This window comes from Gossypium hirsutum, chromosome D03, assembly GCF_007990345.1.
Source record: "Gossypium hirsutum isolate 1008001.06 chromosome D03, Gossypium_hirsutum_v2.1, whole genome shotgun sequence".
NCBI lineage: Eukaryota > Viridiplantae > Streptophyta > Magnoliopsida > Malvales > Malvaceae > Gossypium > Gossypium hirsutum.
In genome coordinates, this window is record NC_053439.1 from 21,280,705 (window position 1) to 21,295,577 (window position 14,873).

Sequence of the window (14,873 nt, forward strand, 5' to 3'; positions counted from 1 at the left end):
TTTATATATTTTTAAAATTTTTATATATTTTGAAAAATATTGTGTATTTTTTTAAAAGTTAGGATCAATTTGAGATAATTTGTAATGCTGAGGGTGTTTTTTTAAAACTATGACTAAATTGATAGAATATGTAAAAGTTGAAGGTTAAATTTATTATTATACTAATTTTTGGACTACCACCTCACCCTCTTGTCAAATATTTAACAAAGCTTAACAAAAATGGACCAAAAGAACAAATATAATTAAGTGATCATTTTGAAAGTTTAAAAAATTGAGTGACCAAAAAAACATTTAAGCATAATTGACTGACCTATGGTCAAATTTAACCTAAATTTTTAACTATATGAAAGGAGGGAAAGAAGGGAAAAGGAAAAACACAAATATAATTACCCGCTACTGAGAAAAAAAAACCAAAAAGAGAAAAAGGTTATGGGTCCAAAAATGGATGAGAAGGCAAAATGCCACCACTCAATCTTGCTAAAGCATAACGGCCACAAAACTACCGCCACTTCATAAAACTGAAACAAAAATTATAGAAAAGAAATTAAAAACAAAAGGAGGAGAAGATGGCAACCAAAGCAGCAGTTTCAATTTCAGTGGCAGCTTCTATTACGGCTGCCTCATCTTCATCTTCGAAGTTTGTGATCAATACACCTCATCGGTTCTTGTGTCTCAAAAGGTTGTCTTCTTTCAGCTCCTTTTCTGCTTCTGCCTTGGCCATCAAATGCACGAGTATTAGCAATTGCAGTCCCAACAAGTCTGCTAGATCAATGGAGGGTTTTACAACAAGAACAAGGGCATCCGCTCAACCTTTGGAGAACGCCAACGAGCTTATCGCCTCCGTCGAGACTTTCATCTTTGATTGTGATGGTCATCTTTTTAATTTCTTTTCTATCTCACTATAATGGGTTTTACTTTTAATTTCCTTTCCTAGAAAATAAAACGAAAAATAAAGTATTGTCTATGGATGGTGGTGGTACTGATTAATTTCTTTCTAATAATGCTTATTGATGGACTTTTAGTGAATAATGTGGCTATTCGCTTGAAAATGCTTTCCAGAAATTGATGAAAAATATGATGTAACTGTGACTAACATCATTATAGAAAAATAGTTGTCTGCCAATGACACCTTTAGCCAAGCTTAAGAAATGCTAAGAAGTTCAATAAAAAAGAATGAACCCTTGTTCTGGGAATCAATTTCTTGATAAATTGATAAGGCGTATGTTTTTTATGGAACTGACAAGTTATGAGTCCAATAATTAGCTTTATTGATTGGCATTGATGTTGTGACCAAAAGAAATTTTTGCTAATAGACGGATATTTTGCAGGAGTTATATGGAAGGGTGATAAATTAATAGATGGAGTCCCTGAAACTCTTGATATGCTTCGGTCAAAGGTTTGTAATTGAGCCTGGATATGTGCATTTCTGTATCCCCGAGGATATTTGTAAAATCAAGTTGCTTTGTTAATCTTATTTTCCTTGTTTAACTTGCTTCCTTAAAGTTAAAAAGTAGCACATAATATCATATTAGGAATTAAGTAAAGCTGCAGCAAACTTAATATTGAAAAAAGGGCAATGTTTTATGCTTAATAGACAAGTTGTTCCTATTGTTCCTCAGGGAAAGAGACTGGTTTTTGTCACGAACAACTCAACCAAATCCAGGAAACAATATGGTAAAAAATTTGAGACACTTGGCCTGAATGTTAATGAGGTTAGTCTGTTAATCGTCACTGGTGTTTACATCTAGATGTCGATCATAAGTTCTGACTTGATTAATGATTTCAGGAGGAAATTTTTGCATCTTCATTTGCTGCTGCTGCATATTTGAAGTCCATTAATTTCCCAAAAGATAAAAAAGTAAGTATTGTTGAATTTTTGAAGTTGTATGCCTAGCAAAACTGGAAATCTGCTGTCAGATGGACTGGCATGCCCAACAAAATTTCAGCATACTGTGTTAGATGGTTAAAATGCTATCAGCCTCTATTTAAATGCCTTCACTTGCGATATGTATATGCGTGTATCACATGTATGTTCTATTTGTATGATATCATAAATAATACTAAATGTTGCATCTTTTTCCATTCACTGTTTACTACCCTCATTATCTTATCAGTTTTATATATCAGTGAGCATTTGTTCTCAGTATTCTTGCTTTCCGAATTTCAGTTTTGATCCATCTTCCGAAAATTACTTTTAATTATAAATTTGGTGATTTGATATGAATGATTATGGACTGATAACTTATCATGATATAGGTTTATGTCATTGGTGAGGATGGCATCTTAAAGGAGCTTGAGCTTGCGGGATTTCAGTACCTTGGTGGGCCGGTATGCAAGCATTTCAATTTGCATGTAATTCCAGTTATTCTTGAAACATGACAGAATCTGCAAAGCTTTCTGATCATATATAATATATATAAATACGAGGAAAATAGCAATAAATTTCTTGATGTCCTCTCATTAATTTGTTAAACTCTTCTAAACAGTCTAAGGATCATTTCACTAAATTAAAGATGAAAGTTAGCAGTAATTCAACAAAAAAGTAGGCTTTTGTGAATTTCTTCTACCATAGCCCTCTCCTCATCCCACAAGTCATCAAAAGATGCTAGTAGCTGCTGTTTGATTAATTGTGTTAATTTAAGAAGAAAAGAGAGAAAAAGAAAAGAGAAAGAGAAGAAAAGAAACGGTTGCTGGCTGCTGCCAATTTGGGCTGTTACCGTTTGAACAAAAAAGAGAGAAGAGAAATAGAAATTTGAATAAAAATGCCCTCATCATACTTCTTTTTAGCATAGGTATTTATACACTCAAAACGTACGCGAAATGAGGAAAGAAAACTATACAATCCTAATTGGTAGCCTTAATCACATAAGTACAATCCCTAATATTATGCTAATATCTCAACACTCCCCCTCATTCTGGAGTGTATAGATCATATGCTCCTAGCTTGTAACATCATATATGCTGAATCCGAGGTTTCCTAAGAGATTTAGTGAGAATGTTAGCTAACTAATCATTAGAATTGACAAAACTAGTAGCAATACACTTTGACTTGATCTTTATTCTGACAAAGTGACAGTCTATCTGTATGTTTTTCGTCCTTTCATGAAACACCACATTTGTAGCAATATGTAATCCTGCTTGATTATCACATATTAGCTTCATTGGGCTGTCAACTTTACATCTTAACTCCCGAAGAAACTGGTTCAACCAGATAAGTTCACAAGTGACTAGAGGCTTAGTTCAATACTCCATTTCTGCACTTGACCTTGCAACCACATCTTGCCGTTTGCTTTTCCATGATATTAAATTCCCTCCAATGAAGACACAGTATCTTGAAGTAGACCTCCTATCTGAAGGAGATCCTGCCCATCCAACTACCTGTGTTTGTCCCTTATTTCCATACAGCAGACCTTGTGTAGGAGCACCTTTGACATATCGAAGGATGCGCATTACAACATTCTAGTGACTATCACATGGAGCTTAAAGAATTTGGCTAACCACACTGAAAAGAAATATCAGGATGTGTGATAGTAAGATAATTCAATTTCCCAACCAACCTTCAATATTGGCTAGAATCTTTTAAAGGCTCCCCGTCTTGGAATAAACTTGACATTAGGATCCATAGGTGAACCAACAGGTTTACAATCCAGCCTTCCTATTTCTTTCAAAATATCCAACACATACTTCCTTTGAGAGATCATAATGCCTGTGTTTGATTGTGCCACTTCAATACCAAAAAATAGTTCAACTTTCCCAAATCTTTAGTTTGAAAATGTTGAAAAGATGTTGCTTGAGTTGCATTATTCCTTCCTGATCATCACTTGTGATACCAATATCATCCACATAAACAACCCAATAGACGCACTTACCATGAGTGTTATGACGATAGAAGACAATGATTAGCTTCACTCCTTTTCATCCCAAATTGTTGATGACAACACTGAATCATCTGAACGAAGCTCTCGGGGAATGTTTTAAACTATACAGAGATTTCCTCAACCGACATACTAGTCCAGACTCCCCCTAAGCAATGAATCCAGATGGTTGCTCCATATAAATTTCCTCATTTAAATCCCCTAAAGAAAAACATTTTTAATGTGTAGCTGATGAATACTCCAACTATTCATTGCGGCAAGGGAGATCAAGAGGCGAACTGAAGTGATCTTAGCAACTGGCGAGAAAGTTCCCCCATAATCAAGACCAGGAGTTTGTGAAAAACCTTGAGCAAACAGATGCACCTTTAACCAGTCTATCTTCCCATCCGAACCGACTTTAACTGTGTATGCCCATCGACATCCAACAATAGTCTTTCTCGGTGATAAGGGGACAAGATCCCACGTACGATTAGCATTAAGAGCATTCATTTTTTCCACCATAGCTTGTTGCCATCCAAGATCAGCCTTTGACACGCTAACAATTTTAGGTATAGACACATTGGATAAAGCTGAGGTGAAGGCATAATAAGATGGTGATAAACGATGATAAATCAAACAAATGTAAATTGGATAAGAATTTTGAGATGATTGGATACCTTTTCTAAGAGCAATAGGTGGAGCGTGTTCTTCCGTTTGAGGTAGAATTGGAGGTGGAAAAGATGGTAATGTAGGAGATAAGTCACTTGGAATAGCTACCTGACTTGTATCTGCAGAAGGAAGATTAGGAGCATGTGAACTGGCACGACGAGAATAAACATGAAGAGATTTAGTGGAAGGTGTATTATTAGCAATAGGAAAGATAGGAGTTGGGAGGGCTTCAACAATTTCATTTTGGATTAGAGATGTACAGGAGAAATATGGAGTAGCCTCAAAGAAGGTTACATCAGCAAAAACAAAATGTTTGTAATAGGATCGTAACATTTGTAACCCTTTTGATGTCGAGAGTACCCTAAGAAGATACATTTAATAGCCTTGGGAAGAAGTTTGTCTTATCCTGGTGTATAGTTATGAACAAAGCAAGTACAACTAAAAAGCCAAGTAGAGAGAGGATAAGACGACTGATCGGGGATGACTGATCGGGGATGACAATGGAATGAGGACTTTGACTTTGTAAGACAGAGGAAGGCATACGGTTAATCAAAGAACAAGAAGTAAGGACAACACCCCCAAAAACAAAGTGGGACTTGATGATGAATAAGCGTAGTACAAACAGTTTCATTGAGGTGGCGGTTTTTACACTCGACTACTCTATTTTTCTGTGGGGTATATAAACAAGAAACTTGGTGGATGATCCTTTTAGGGGCCATGAATTCCTGAAGAGGTTAAGATATTTTATATTCTGGCGCATTATCACTACGCAAAACTTTAATAGAAACACCAAATTAATTAAAAATCTAAGCATAAACTTTTTTGAAAATATCAAGCAGTTCAAACTTATTTTTCACTAGAAATAACTAGGTGTAATGAGAATAGTCATTAACAAAGTAACAAAATAATAGAAACCAAAGGTTGTACCAACACGACTCGAACCCCATATGTGAGAATGAACAAGACTAAATAAAGATGAGGCTCTTTTATTCAATTGTTTTGAAGAAGTGGGAGTGTGTTTACCAAGTTGACATGACTCACATTCTAAAGAAGATAACTTAGAAAAAGTAGGAATCATTCTTTTAAGTTTGGAGAGGCTAGGATGACTAATTGACTATGAAGATCAATAGAAGTATTGGAAGACAAGATGGTTGAAGTTGCAGCACAAGAAAGATAATATAATCCATGTGACTTACGTCCTTCACTAATTATCTTCCCCGTACTCCGATCCTACACAATCAGAATGGGAATAAAAGATAACTCTGCATTAAATTGTTTGAAAAGTTTACTAATGGAAATTGGATTGTATGGACATTCTGGGGTGTACAAAACTAACACTAATGGAATGGAAGGAAGAAGACAGATTTCTCCCACCCCTTTAATGACAGTTTTGGATCCATTAGCAAGTGTAGCTGTAGAGGAAGTTAAAAGAGGGATAAGAGAAGAGAAAAGGATCTTGCTACCGAAAATGTGATCAGAAGCACTTGAATCAAGTATCTAAAAGGTATCGAATGACTGTGTAAGGCAAGCAAAGGAATTACCTGATCTAACAGAAACCATGGAGGAAGAGAATGACTGCTACTTTGATGCTTTCTATTTCAAGTATTCATCATAATCTTTCCCAAATAATATGACTGATTTATCCCCTGAAGTTTCAGCAAAATTACAGAGAGAATGTCAAGAAGAAATACCAAGAGAGTCGGAATGATAGGTGGATAACAGCACCAGATTTGGAATTGCAGAGCGAGAGTTTTGGGAGGTTTGAGACAAAAGATGGTGGTCGAAGGGCGGCCCATGCGCCGACGCGTTGGAGACAGTCTAGAAGTTTGTGACGGTACGTGGGAGAAACATGTGCGGCTTTTGACGACGGTGCTTGGTCAGCAAGTTTGACAAAGGGTGGGCTCTTCAATGGTAGGTGTGGTGAGAATAACCTGGCTTTGATACCATGTTAATTTAAAAAGAAAAGAGAGAGAGAAAAAAAAGAAACGGTTTTTGGCTGCTGCCGTTTGAACAAAAAATAAAGAAAAAAAATATAATTTTGAATAAAAATGCCTTCGTCATACTTCTTTCTAGCATAGGTATTTATACACTCAAAACACATACAAAATAAGGAAAGAAATATCTACAATCCTAATTGACAGCCTAAGTCACATACTTACAATCCCTAATATTATGCTAATACCTCAACAAATTTGATTGTAAGATTGATATCCCTACTTGATATGTTTCCTAACTGAACAACTTTGCTTTACTCTATGGAGTCTGGCATCTCTTGATATGATGAAAATTTAGACTTTCTGTTGAACAAACTAGGTAAAAGTAATTGCTACAAGCTTACTTATTCGATATAAGAAGAAAAAGGATATAGCAGATCCTAATATTTTGTTTTAGGTTTTCTTCATTTTTCCTGTTTTCAAAATCACTCTTTATTGAAAACTGAAATAGGCAGGGCAGTATGCCATGTATTCAGCTGGCACAAAGATCTGTATTGATGATAATATATCTATTTAAACTTCTGTGCACCATGTTATATTTCCAAGCTTTTAATACTCAATTGGAAATGATCCTTGACATGTTTGATTTTGCTTGAGGGGTTTTACTGCTGTAATTTGCACCCACAGGCTGTGTAGTAAGTTTGGGCAGCAGGGATGTGGTCTAACCATACAAACCATAGCACTTGACAATCATGTTGAATTCACTCCTTAGTAGCATTTTTATTTTATCTGCCATCTCTTATGTGGTTTTCTCTTGGCATATTTTTATGCTATGTCTTAATTATTTTGCAGGAGGACGGTGGAAAGAAGATAGAACTGAAGCCAGGGTTTTTAATGGAGCATGATAAAGATGTGAAGTCTTATCTTGTTTCTTAGCTGTCTCTTTGTCTTGCTTTCCTTTTTTTTTCCTTAAACTACTGAAACCATGAAAATGAAATTGTCTCAATGGCCTTAATGTTAACTTCTTGGGTCTAAGCAAACAGAAAGCAGCTTTTGAACTTTCATTTTTGCTATATAGGTTGGGGCTGTTGTTGTTGGATTTGATCGATACTTCAACTACTACAAAGTCCAGTAAGTTCTTCACTTTCTAATAACACAACTGTATGTGCACATGACTGGCAAACAGTTTACATACCCAGAGGATACCTAAAACAAACAGGATTAAATAGATCAATGAACATTTTATTTCACATTACTGCTGAATGGTAGCTAAGGAGTGATGGTTTAAGTTGAAAAATGACATATTTTAATCTAAGTGAACTGCAATTCTTGGGACTAAATTAATGCTCTTAATGTAAGGGTTTGGAAATGAAAGTGATGAGTCAAACTTTCAATAGAGAATCTGTACTACTACATTGTATACATAATTATTTTAACAAATACATGCAAGCTAAATATTTATGGTTTTGTTATTTTTATGAGGTTGCTAATTGTTTTATTCAATTAATGGAGGTATGGGACACTTTGTATCCGTGAAAATCCTGGTTGTCTTTTCATTGCGACAAATCGTGATGCTGTCACTCATCTCACAGATGCTCAGGAATGGGCAGGTTCTATTCACTTTTCCCTTAACTGGACTTCTGTGTTTCACAACATCATTTGCTTCTCCTATAAACATTTGGTAAAACTCTTGTGAATTAAGTACTTATGATGTATTATCTGAACTCTGGACCATAAATTATCAAAACAGCATTTTACATTCACCTAGTATTGAGCCAAGTAGTTTGGTTATTTTAACTGTTTGGGGAGGGGCCGGGGAGAACAATTTGGTAACTAATTTACTGAGTTCCACCAAGACAATCCCATCACATTAAGTGAGTTGTTTCTTTTGTTAAGATTGATAAGTTAAAATTGTTCAGGGTACATTGGAAACGAAGGCTGAATATTGTTTCTTACCGAATGTTTTTCATGTTTCTTTTTCTTATATGCTGGTGCTTTGCTTCTCCATTTTTTCCCCTGTTCTCAAAAGTTCTGCGTCCTTTGATATCTCAGTACCTTTTTCCTTTTTGGTACATGGGATATCTTTCTGTTGTTATAATGCTTCGAGAGACATCGATACTTGTTAGCTCTGCTAAATGTCTTTCCTAAATCCCAGGAGTCAGCCTAAAATTATTTTCAAGGGAAATAAGTCCTTAGAAAATATGTCAACATTAGTTTATGGTTCAAATTTTGCTGAAGACTGTTTTGCCATAAAGTACTATAAAAAATCACGTGCATTAGTTTGTCAATTGAAATGAAATATCCAAAAAAGAAAACTCAGCATTTTTGAGGTTTAACTATTATACAAATTAGCAGAAGAGTATGATTCGAAGCTTTCATAATTGCAAGGTGATGTGTTCGTTTGACATTCTAGGAAGATATGTATCCTTAAAACTCATTCATCGTAATTTGGTGTATGAACATATTCTTATGAACAATCATTTTTCCTAACTCTGTAATTCACCTATAGGACAATACTTGATTTCAGGTGGTGGTTCTATGGTTGGTGCCATCTGTGGATCTACTCAACGTGAGCCACTTGTTGTGGGAAAGCCCTCAACTTTTATGATGGACTACCTCGCAAACAAGTATGTTTTTTAATTTTTATATACATTTTTTCTTTTTCTTCTCGCTTCTTTAGCAAGTGATAACGTGACTGCAGGGGAATTGGTGTAATTGTTACAATGGTTATTAAGTTCCCAAGTAGGCATTATACTGCTATACCTATTATTTGTAAGATACCATACTAGAAGTCTTAATTTGTTACTAATTTTACTGTATTTTTATCGGTAGGGAACAAACATGAATTTGATTTAAGTAGAGTTGAAATGATTCAGAATATCCTTTGTGATAGACATACAAAGCGATGGAGTTAACTAGATTTTTATCAGCCTTGATAGAAGTGTGCTTATAAATAAGGTAGCAAAGAGCTGAAGACATGATCCTCTTTCTCTTTCTGGACCGTTTTTCTGATTGCAATTTGCATCTGTTGTCAAATGCTTCTCCTTTTCCATTTTTGGTGTTTTTCACACTTGACTGCCTCATCAAACAATAGATTGCTTCACAGCTGATTGAACACTGTCGGGAGAATGTCTAATTTACAAGGGCTGCAGTGATGCTAGGCAAATGGACACTGGAAACTGTTTAGTTGTAAATCATAGGTATTGCTCTCTAATAGCATTGTTTTCATGTTAACAGATTTGGCATCCTCAAGTCACAGATATGCATGGTTGGGGACAGATTAGATACTGACATTCTGTTTGGGCAAAACGGTGGCTGCAAAACTCTTCTTGTTCTCTCAGGTATAGCCAATACTGCATTGTGATTCTTCTTCCAATCTCAGGTCGGGTAGATAATAATAAAAAAAACCTTGTGGTGCAATACACATCTATAATGAAGTTTTTCCTTTTTTGTTCCATCTTTCTTTTAATAGGCGTGACAAGTTTGTCAATGCTTCAAAGCCCCAGCAATTCCATTCAACCTGATTTCTACACCAATAAGATCTCAGATTTTCTTTCTATCAAGGCTGCAACACTGTGATGATGCAAGGACTTTGTTTTCTCTTGCATTACTAGTTTGCCAACTACTACCATCAGATATAGAAGCCCTTTGCAAATTCTATTCTTTCTTCCATTTTGTGGCCATGCAAAAATTTCTGTATTAAGGGCAATGGTTAAAAACAGTTTTAAATTGTATCAACGAATGATGCAATGTAGATTATTCTTTCGCTATTTGAAAATTATAACTGCAAATTATAAGGGGTTTTTTAAAGATTGTGGTACGCTCTTCAATTTATCCAATAAATAATTGCAAATTAAAAGAGCATAGTTTTGTACTATGAAATTGGATGTTTAGCATTAGTTTCATGTTATGGTGGAAGAAGTCACTAAGTGAATAATCTCAGAAGGGATACCCGTTCAAGTCTGGAAATGCTTGAATCAAAACAATTTTCTCTTGTCAGGAAGGGAGACTTGCCTTTTTGATCCGTTTATAACTTAGTTTTGTGGAAGGGGGGAGGAGGCATTGAATTTGGAGTCGCAAATCATTTTTTTGGCAAATCCGACGTCAAACTTTTTGATAGTTCAAAATTAGAATTTCAAATTCTTTTTCCAACTTAGAAATTTCAAAATCTAAGTATTCTTTGCCCACACATATGTCCATGAATTGGGCTTGGTCGAGTTGTGACCTAATATTAAAAAGAATCTCGGGCTTATATTAATTTATTTATTTTACTTTTTACTATTTACAAATAATAAAATATTAAAAACATAATTTGTATTAATATTTATAAAATTTTATAATTAAATTAAAAAAAATATTTTTAAATTATTTAATTTAAATTCATATTGGGTTGAACTAGGTCGAGAACAAAATACTTGCCCTTGGGCAAGCCACCTTGCGCGTTGTCATGTCCAGTCACATGTCTCGTCATTTTTCTAGTTTTGTATGATATAATAATCAACTTTGCTTGGTTATGAAAATGTAATTTCACTATATTAGGTTACACCTATAACATTTGAATTTTTTTTTTAGATTGTGACACCTTTTACATGGTTTGACAATCATCACAAATAAGTGATGTCATGACACAAAATTTACTTTTGATTTTTTTTCTTTTAATCAAAATTAACATTTGCTAGATTTAATAAAAATTCCATAACTTTTAATATTCTTAAAGCTTTGGACACATTTTAAAACCATATGACATCATTTTCGAGGTGCTAGTGTCATGGGCTCTAGATCAATGCTCGTGACGAATGCACACAGAATGTCCTATGGAGGTCAACTGATTAAATGTGGTTATTTGACTCTTTTAAACTGGCCCGATTCATAGAACATGTGAAGAAGCCTATCTACTTAAAGCCTTGGTGACCTAGTGAAACACTCTAGGAAAACAAGAGTTACCAAGATAATTATTGTATATTCTAAAGGATAAAGGTGTATAGGGTTTAAATCCCTTATGACTCTCATTTTAGAGATAGGCACTAATCTCGATCGTTGAAGTAATTCAATTTGTACCGTTGAATCTGGGGGAGCAAAATGAATTATTTAAAATTGAAGTTTAAGAGATAAAAAATTTAAATATCTACTTTGAACTCTTAGAAAATTTTTGAAACAAATTTAAAATCAAGCTAAACAATTTTAACTAAGTAAGAAAGTGTTTTATCATTTTATCAAGTCAAAACAATTATCAAACAAGCCAAAATTGCTCCAGGCCAAAAAGTATCGATATTTTATGAATTATTGATACCCTTCTTAAAAGCGATACCAAAATGATATTTTGTTTTTGACAAACCTTATTAAGGATCGATACAATTTTGATAAGTATCTATATTTTTTAAAATATCGATACCCTATCGTAATAATGATACAAAATTAGTATTATGTTTCTCACAAAACTTACAAATTATTGATCCGGTATCGATACCTTTTTATAAGTATCGATAAAAATATTTTTGGTATCGATAACAAATCTCCAACGGTCACTGAATTTAGCATTTATTGTAAAAAATATCGATACCCTTTCATATGGTATCGATACTCGGTGTTGCAGGTGAAATAAATGCTCTGGTTTTTACATTCTCAACGGCTCTATTCATGACACCAACAACCTCAACGGTTGGAAATCAATTAGGGGGTATAAATATCAACTCCTAAAGTTCCTTCAAAAGCAAGAAAAAACTTTAAAGCTAAAATCATCAATCAAACAACCTTTGAGCTCACTATTTTCATATTCTTCTTACATACACTTGTGAGATTTACTTCTATTCTTTTGCTCAAGTGTATTTTATTGTATTTGAGCTTAATTTGCAAACAGTTTGATATTGTAAGGATTATTTCTTTGTTTGCTTATTTGTATTTTCTTGAGAGGGTTTGTGTCTTAAGATTTGGGGTAGAAATCTTAAGGGAGTTGTAAAGTTAAACCTTGTCCTTAAAGGTTATCAAATTAGTGAATTTGGAAAAATCCTTAGTTGTGGAAAGCTAAGGTAGTGGAGTAGGCAATTGGGGTCGAACCACTCTAAATTATCGTGTTCATATTTTAATTTTCTCTCTTTGGTTTCACAAAATTTTTATAAGCCAATTCACCCCCTCTTTGCAATTTCGATTTGACATATCGAACTAACACATTGACATAGGGATGTCAAAATCAATTTATGAGTATGTGTTAGAGAACAATATATTGAATTGACCCGCCATGAGTATGTTTCTTGAATTATTATGTAATAGTCACAAACATTGCTCATAGTGATAACTATGTATATGATCCTCAAACTTGAAATCATCATTGTCCCAACATCATGAGTCGTATATTTTGATACAGTCAAGCATCTACCATAATAGTTGGACTATAAAGATTGATGTAGGGTATGCCACAATCTATGTAGTGGGATATGATTGATCAAGATAGAGTTTATCCCTATTACATAATGGGAGTAATATCTTGGGCCAGTTGATGGAGTGAGACTAGAAATACATGGCCACGCTCAAATAAGTTGATATGAGATATCCACTTATTTTTTTATTATAGTCTATTCAGAATATCAAGAAATTCGAGATTGGACTATGCAAGTGTGACTAGACCATGACTTGTGTCCTATCCAGATATAAAAGATAAAATGATATAATACATGAAAAATTTATCACATAAAGGTTATGTCGAATCATGACTTCTTGTAAATTGGGTAGCAATGATGTATTGTTAGATGCTACTCATTGCTTGTAACATTAGAAATGTTCTAGTGTTACTACTAACGTTACAAAAACCTACAAGGTCACACCTTATGGTTAAAGCGAACAAACTTCATGCAAAAATCTTGGGTGTATACCCTCTTACATATATCTTTGGTAGACAATATCGCCTAACGAATAGTATCGTCCTGTAACACCTCTAACCCGAATCTGTCGCTGAAACAGGGTTACAGAGCATTACCAGGGTTTACAAATCAAACGGACAAAAAATTTCAAACATTTCACAACATATCAATATTCATAATAAAACCAATCAAAATCATACATACTGTCCCTTATACGAGCCCTCGAGGCCAAAAATACGCATTAGAAACAATTCAGGACTAAATTGGAAACTCAGAGAATTTTTCAGAAAACATTAAAAATTTTTAAAGCTGCAAGGATCACATGGCCAAGAGACACGCCCGTGTCTTAGGCTGTGTGGGGATTCAAAATAGGGACAGACGGCCGTGTCTCAGCCCGTGTCCGTACCTATGTACCTCACTGACTTGGGCCACACGGCCAAGCCACAAGCACGTGTGCTAGGCCTTGTACCCTTCGAAGTAACCTCACACGCCCGTGTGCCAGGCTGTGTAATAGCCTGACTTGCAACCCATTGAAAGCTACAGGGGACACGATCGTGTGTCTGTAATGCTTAGGGTTGTGCAAGTGTACACAGTAATTATCAAGTAATAAGTAAGTATCGAGTTATCATCTCCACATGGATTGTATTTGTGCTAAGTCACTTAATTTTTAAAATTATATTAACAATTCGGTAAATAAAAACACAATATAGTTGAGAAGTGGTGATTAAAATATATTAAACTAAATGTAATGATCCCTAATGCAAATTATCCTAAGTATGCAAACTATATGAATGAAATAGATTTTAGTAAACTTAAACACAATTTACAACAATTATAACATGAATAAACTAGGACAATTACTTTAATTAAACTCAATTTATTATCAACATGCTTAATAACATTCGGAAAAACAGTCCATGGCAACTCGATCTTTCATGAGTTTGGAAACCACATTAGGTCATTTCGAAATCCTTTATTTAGTAAATACACATTCTACTGATCCTTATTTACTAAGGGTTTCTTAGCATTCGTGTGAGATAACAGGGACGTGTTAGGTTTGAAACAATTTAATCACACAAATCTAAAAACTATGTAGATAACAGAGCTTGGTTAGAGTTGTTATGCAACCTACAATTTAATCGTGTTAGGATCTAAATTAAGCATGCTCATTTAAATTATGCATCCATTAGCCGTCATCTGGTTAGGATCGCTCAGCTAATTCAGATGCATTTTAATCACGTATGAATGAAATACAAACTTGATTTTAATTGAAAACATGATCGATTGAAGCACAAACATTAGAAGCATGAATCAAATAAATATTATTTAATCAAAGCAATCATCCTAGCTTAAATAAAATTAAGCTAACATTGTTGTAAACAAGAAGAAAGAACACATAGCAAACATAGCAAACATCTTTATATTAAGTTAAAGAAAAGAAAGATTAAACCCAGTTTAGAGTGACTGTCACTCAAGACTCTGACTGGCGAGACTCCTTCGTTCCTTTGTGTTGCTCCTTTGTTGATGGTTCTCTAAGGTGGCTGACCAAGGGTTATTTAAGA

At 34.4% G+C, this 14,873-nt stretch overlaps 1 protein-coding gene across 2 annotated transcripts; it reads left to right on the forward strand.

The window, feature by feature from the left end:
* Window positions 1-373: 373 nt before the first annotated feature.
* LOC107949538 (phosphoglycolate phosphatase 1A, chloroplastic) lies at window positions 374-10,267 on the forward strand. Of its 2 annotated transcripts, none has more exons than XM_041089927.1 (11): window positions 374-870; window positions 1,329-1,396; window positions 1,620-1,712; window positions 1,787-1,858; window positions 2,257-2,328; window positions 7,310-7,369; window positions 7,536-7,588; window positions 7,970-8,067; window positions 8,985-9,084; window positions 9,695-9,798; window positions 9,930-10,267. In XM_041089927.1, exons 1-11 carry the CDS (start codon window positions 567-569, stop codon window positions 10,034-10,036), a joined length of 1,131 nt encoding a protein of 376 aa, XP_040945861.1. In that variant the 5' UTR covers window positions 374-566; the 3' UTR covers window positions 10,037-10,267. The 2 variants fall into 2 exon arrangements, with proteins under 2 accessions (XP_040945861.1, XP_040945860.1); XM_041089926.1 differs by having other exon boundaries at window positions 377-870; window positions 2,257-2,352.
* Window positions 10,268-14,873: the final 4,606 nt, after the last annotated feature.

Excerpts from the sequence above, each read along its gene's own strand:
- LOC107949538 (XM_041089926.1), top strand. The coding sequence starts at position 567 with ATGGCAACCAAAGCAGCAGTTTCAATTTCAGTGGCAGCTTCTATTACG. Across the intron at positions 871-1,328 it reads TTTCATCTTTGATTGTGATG|GAGTTATATGGAAGGGTGAT; the intron begins GTCATCTTTTTA and ends GATATTTTGCAG. Across the intron at positions 7,589-7,969 it reads TTCAACTACTACAAAGTCCA|GTATGGGACACTTTGTATCC; the intron begins GTAAGTTCTTCA and ends CAATTAATGGAG.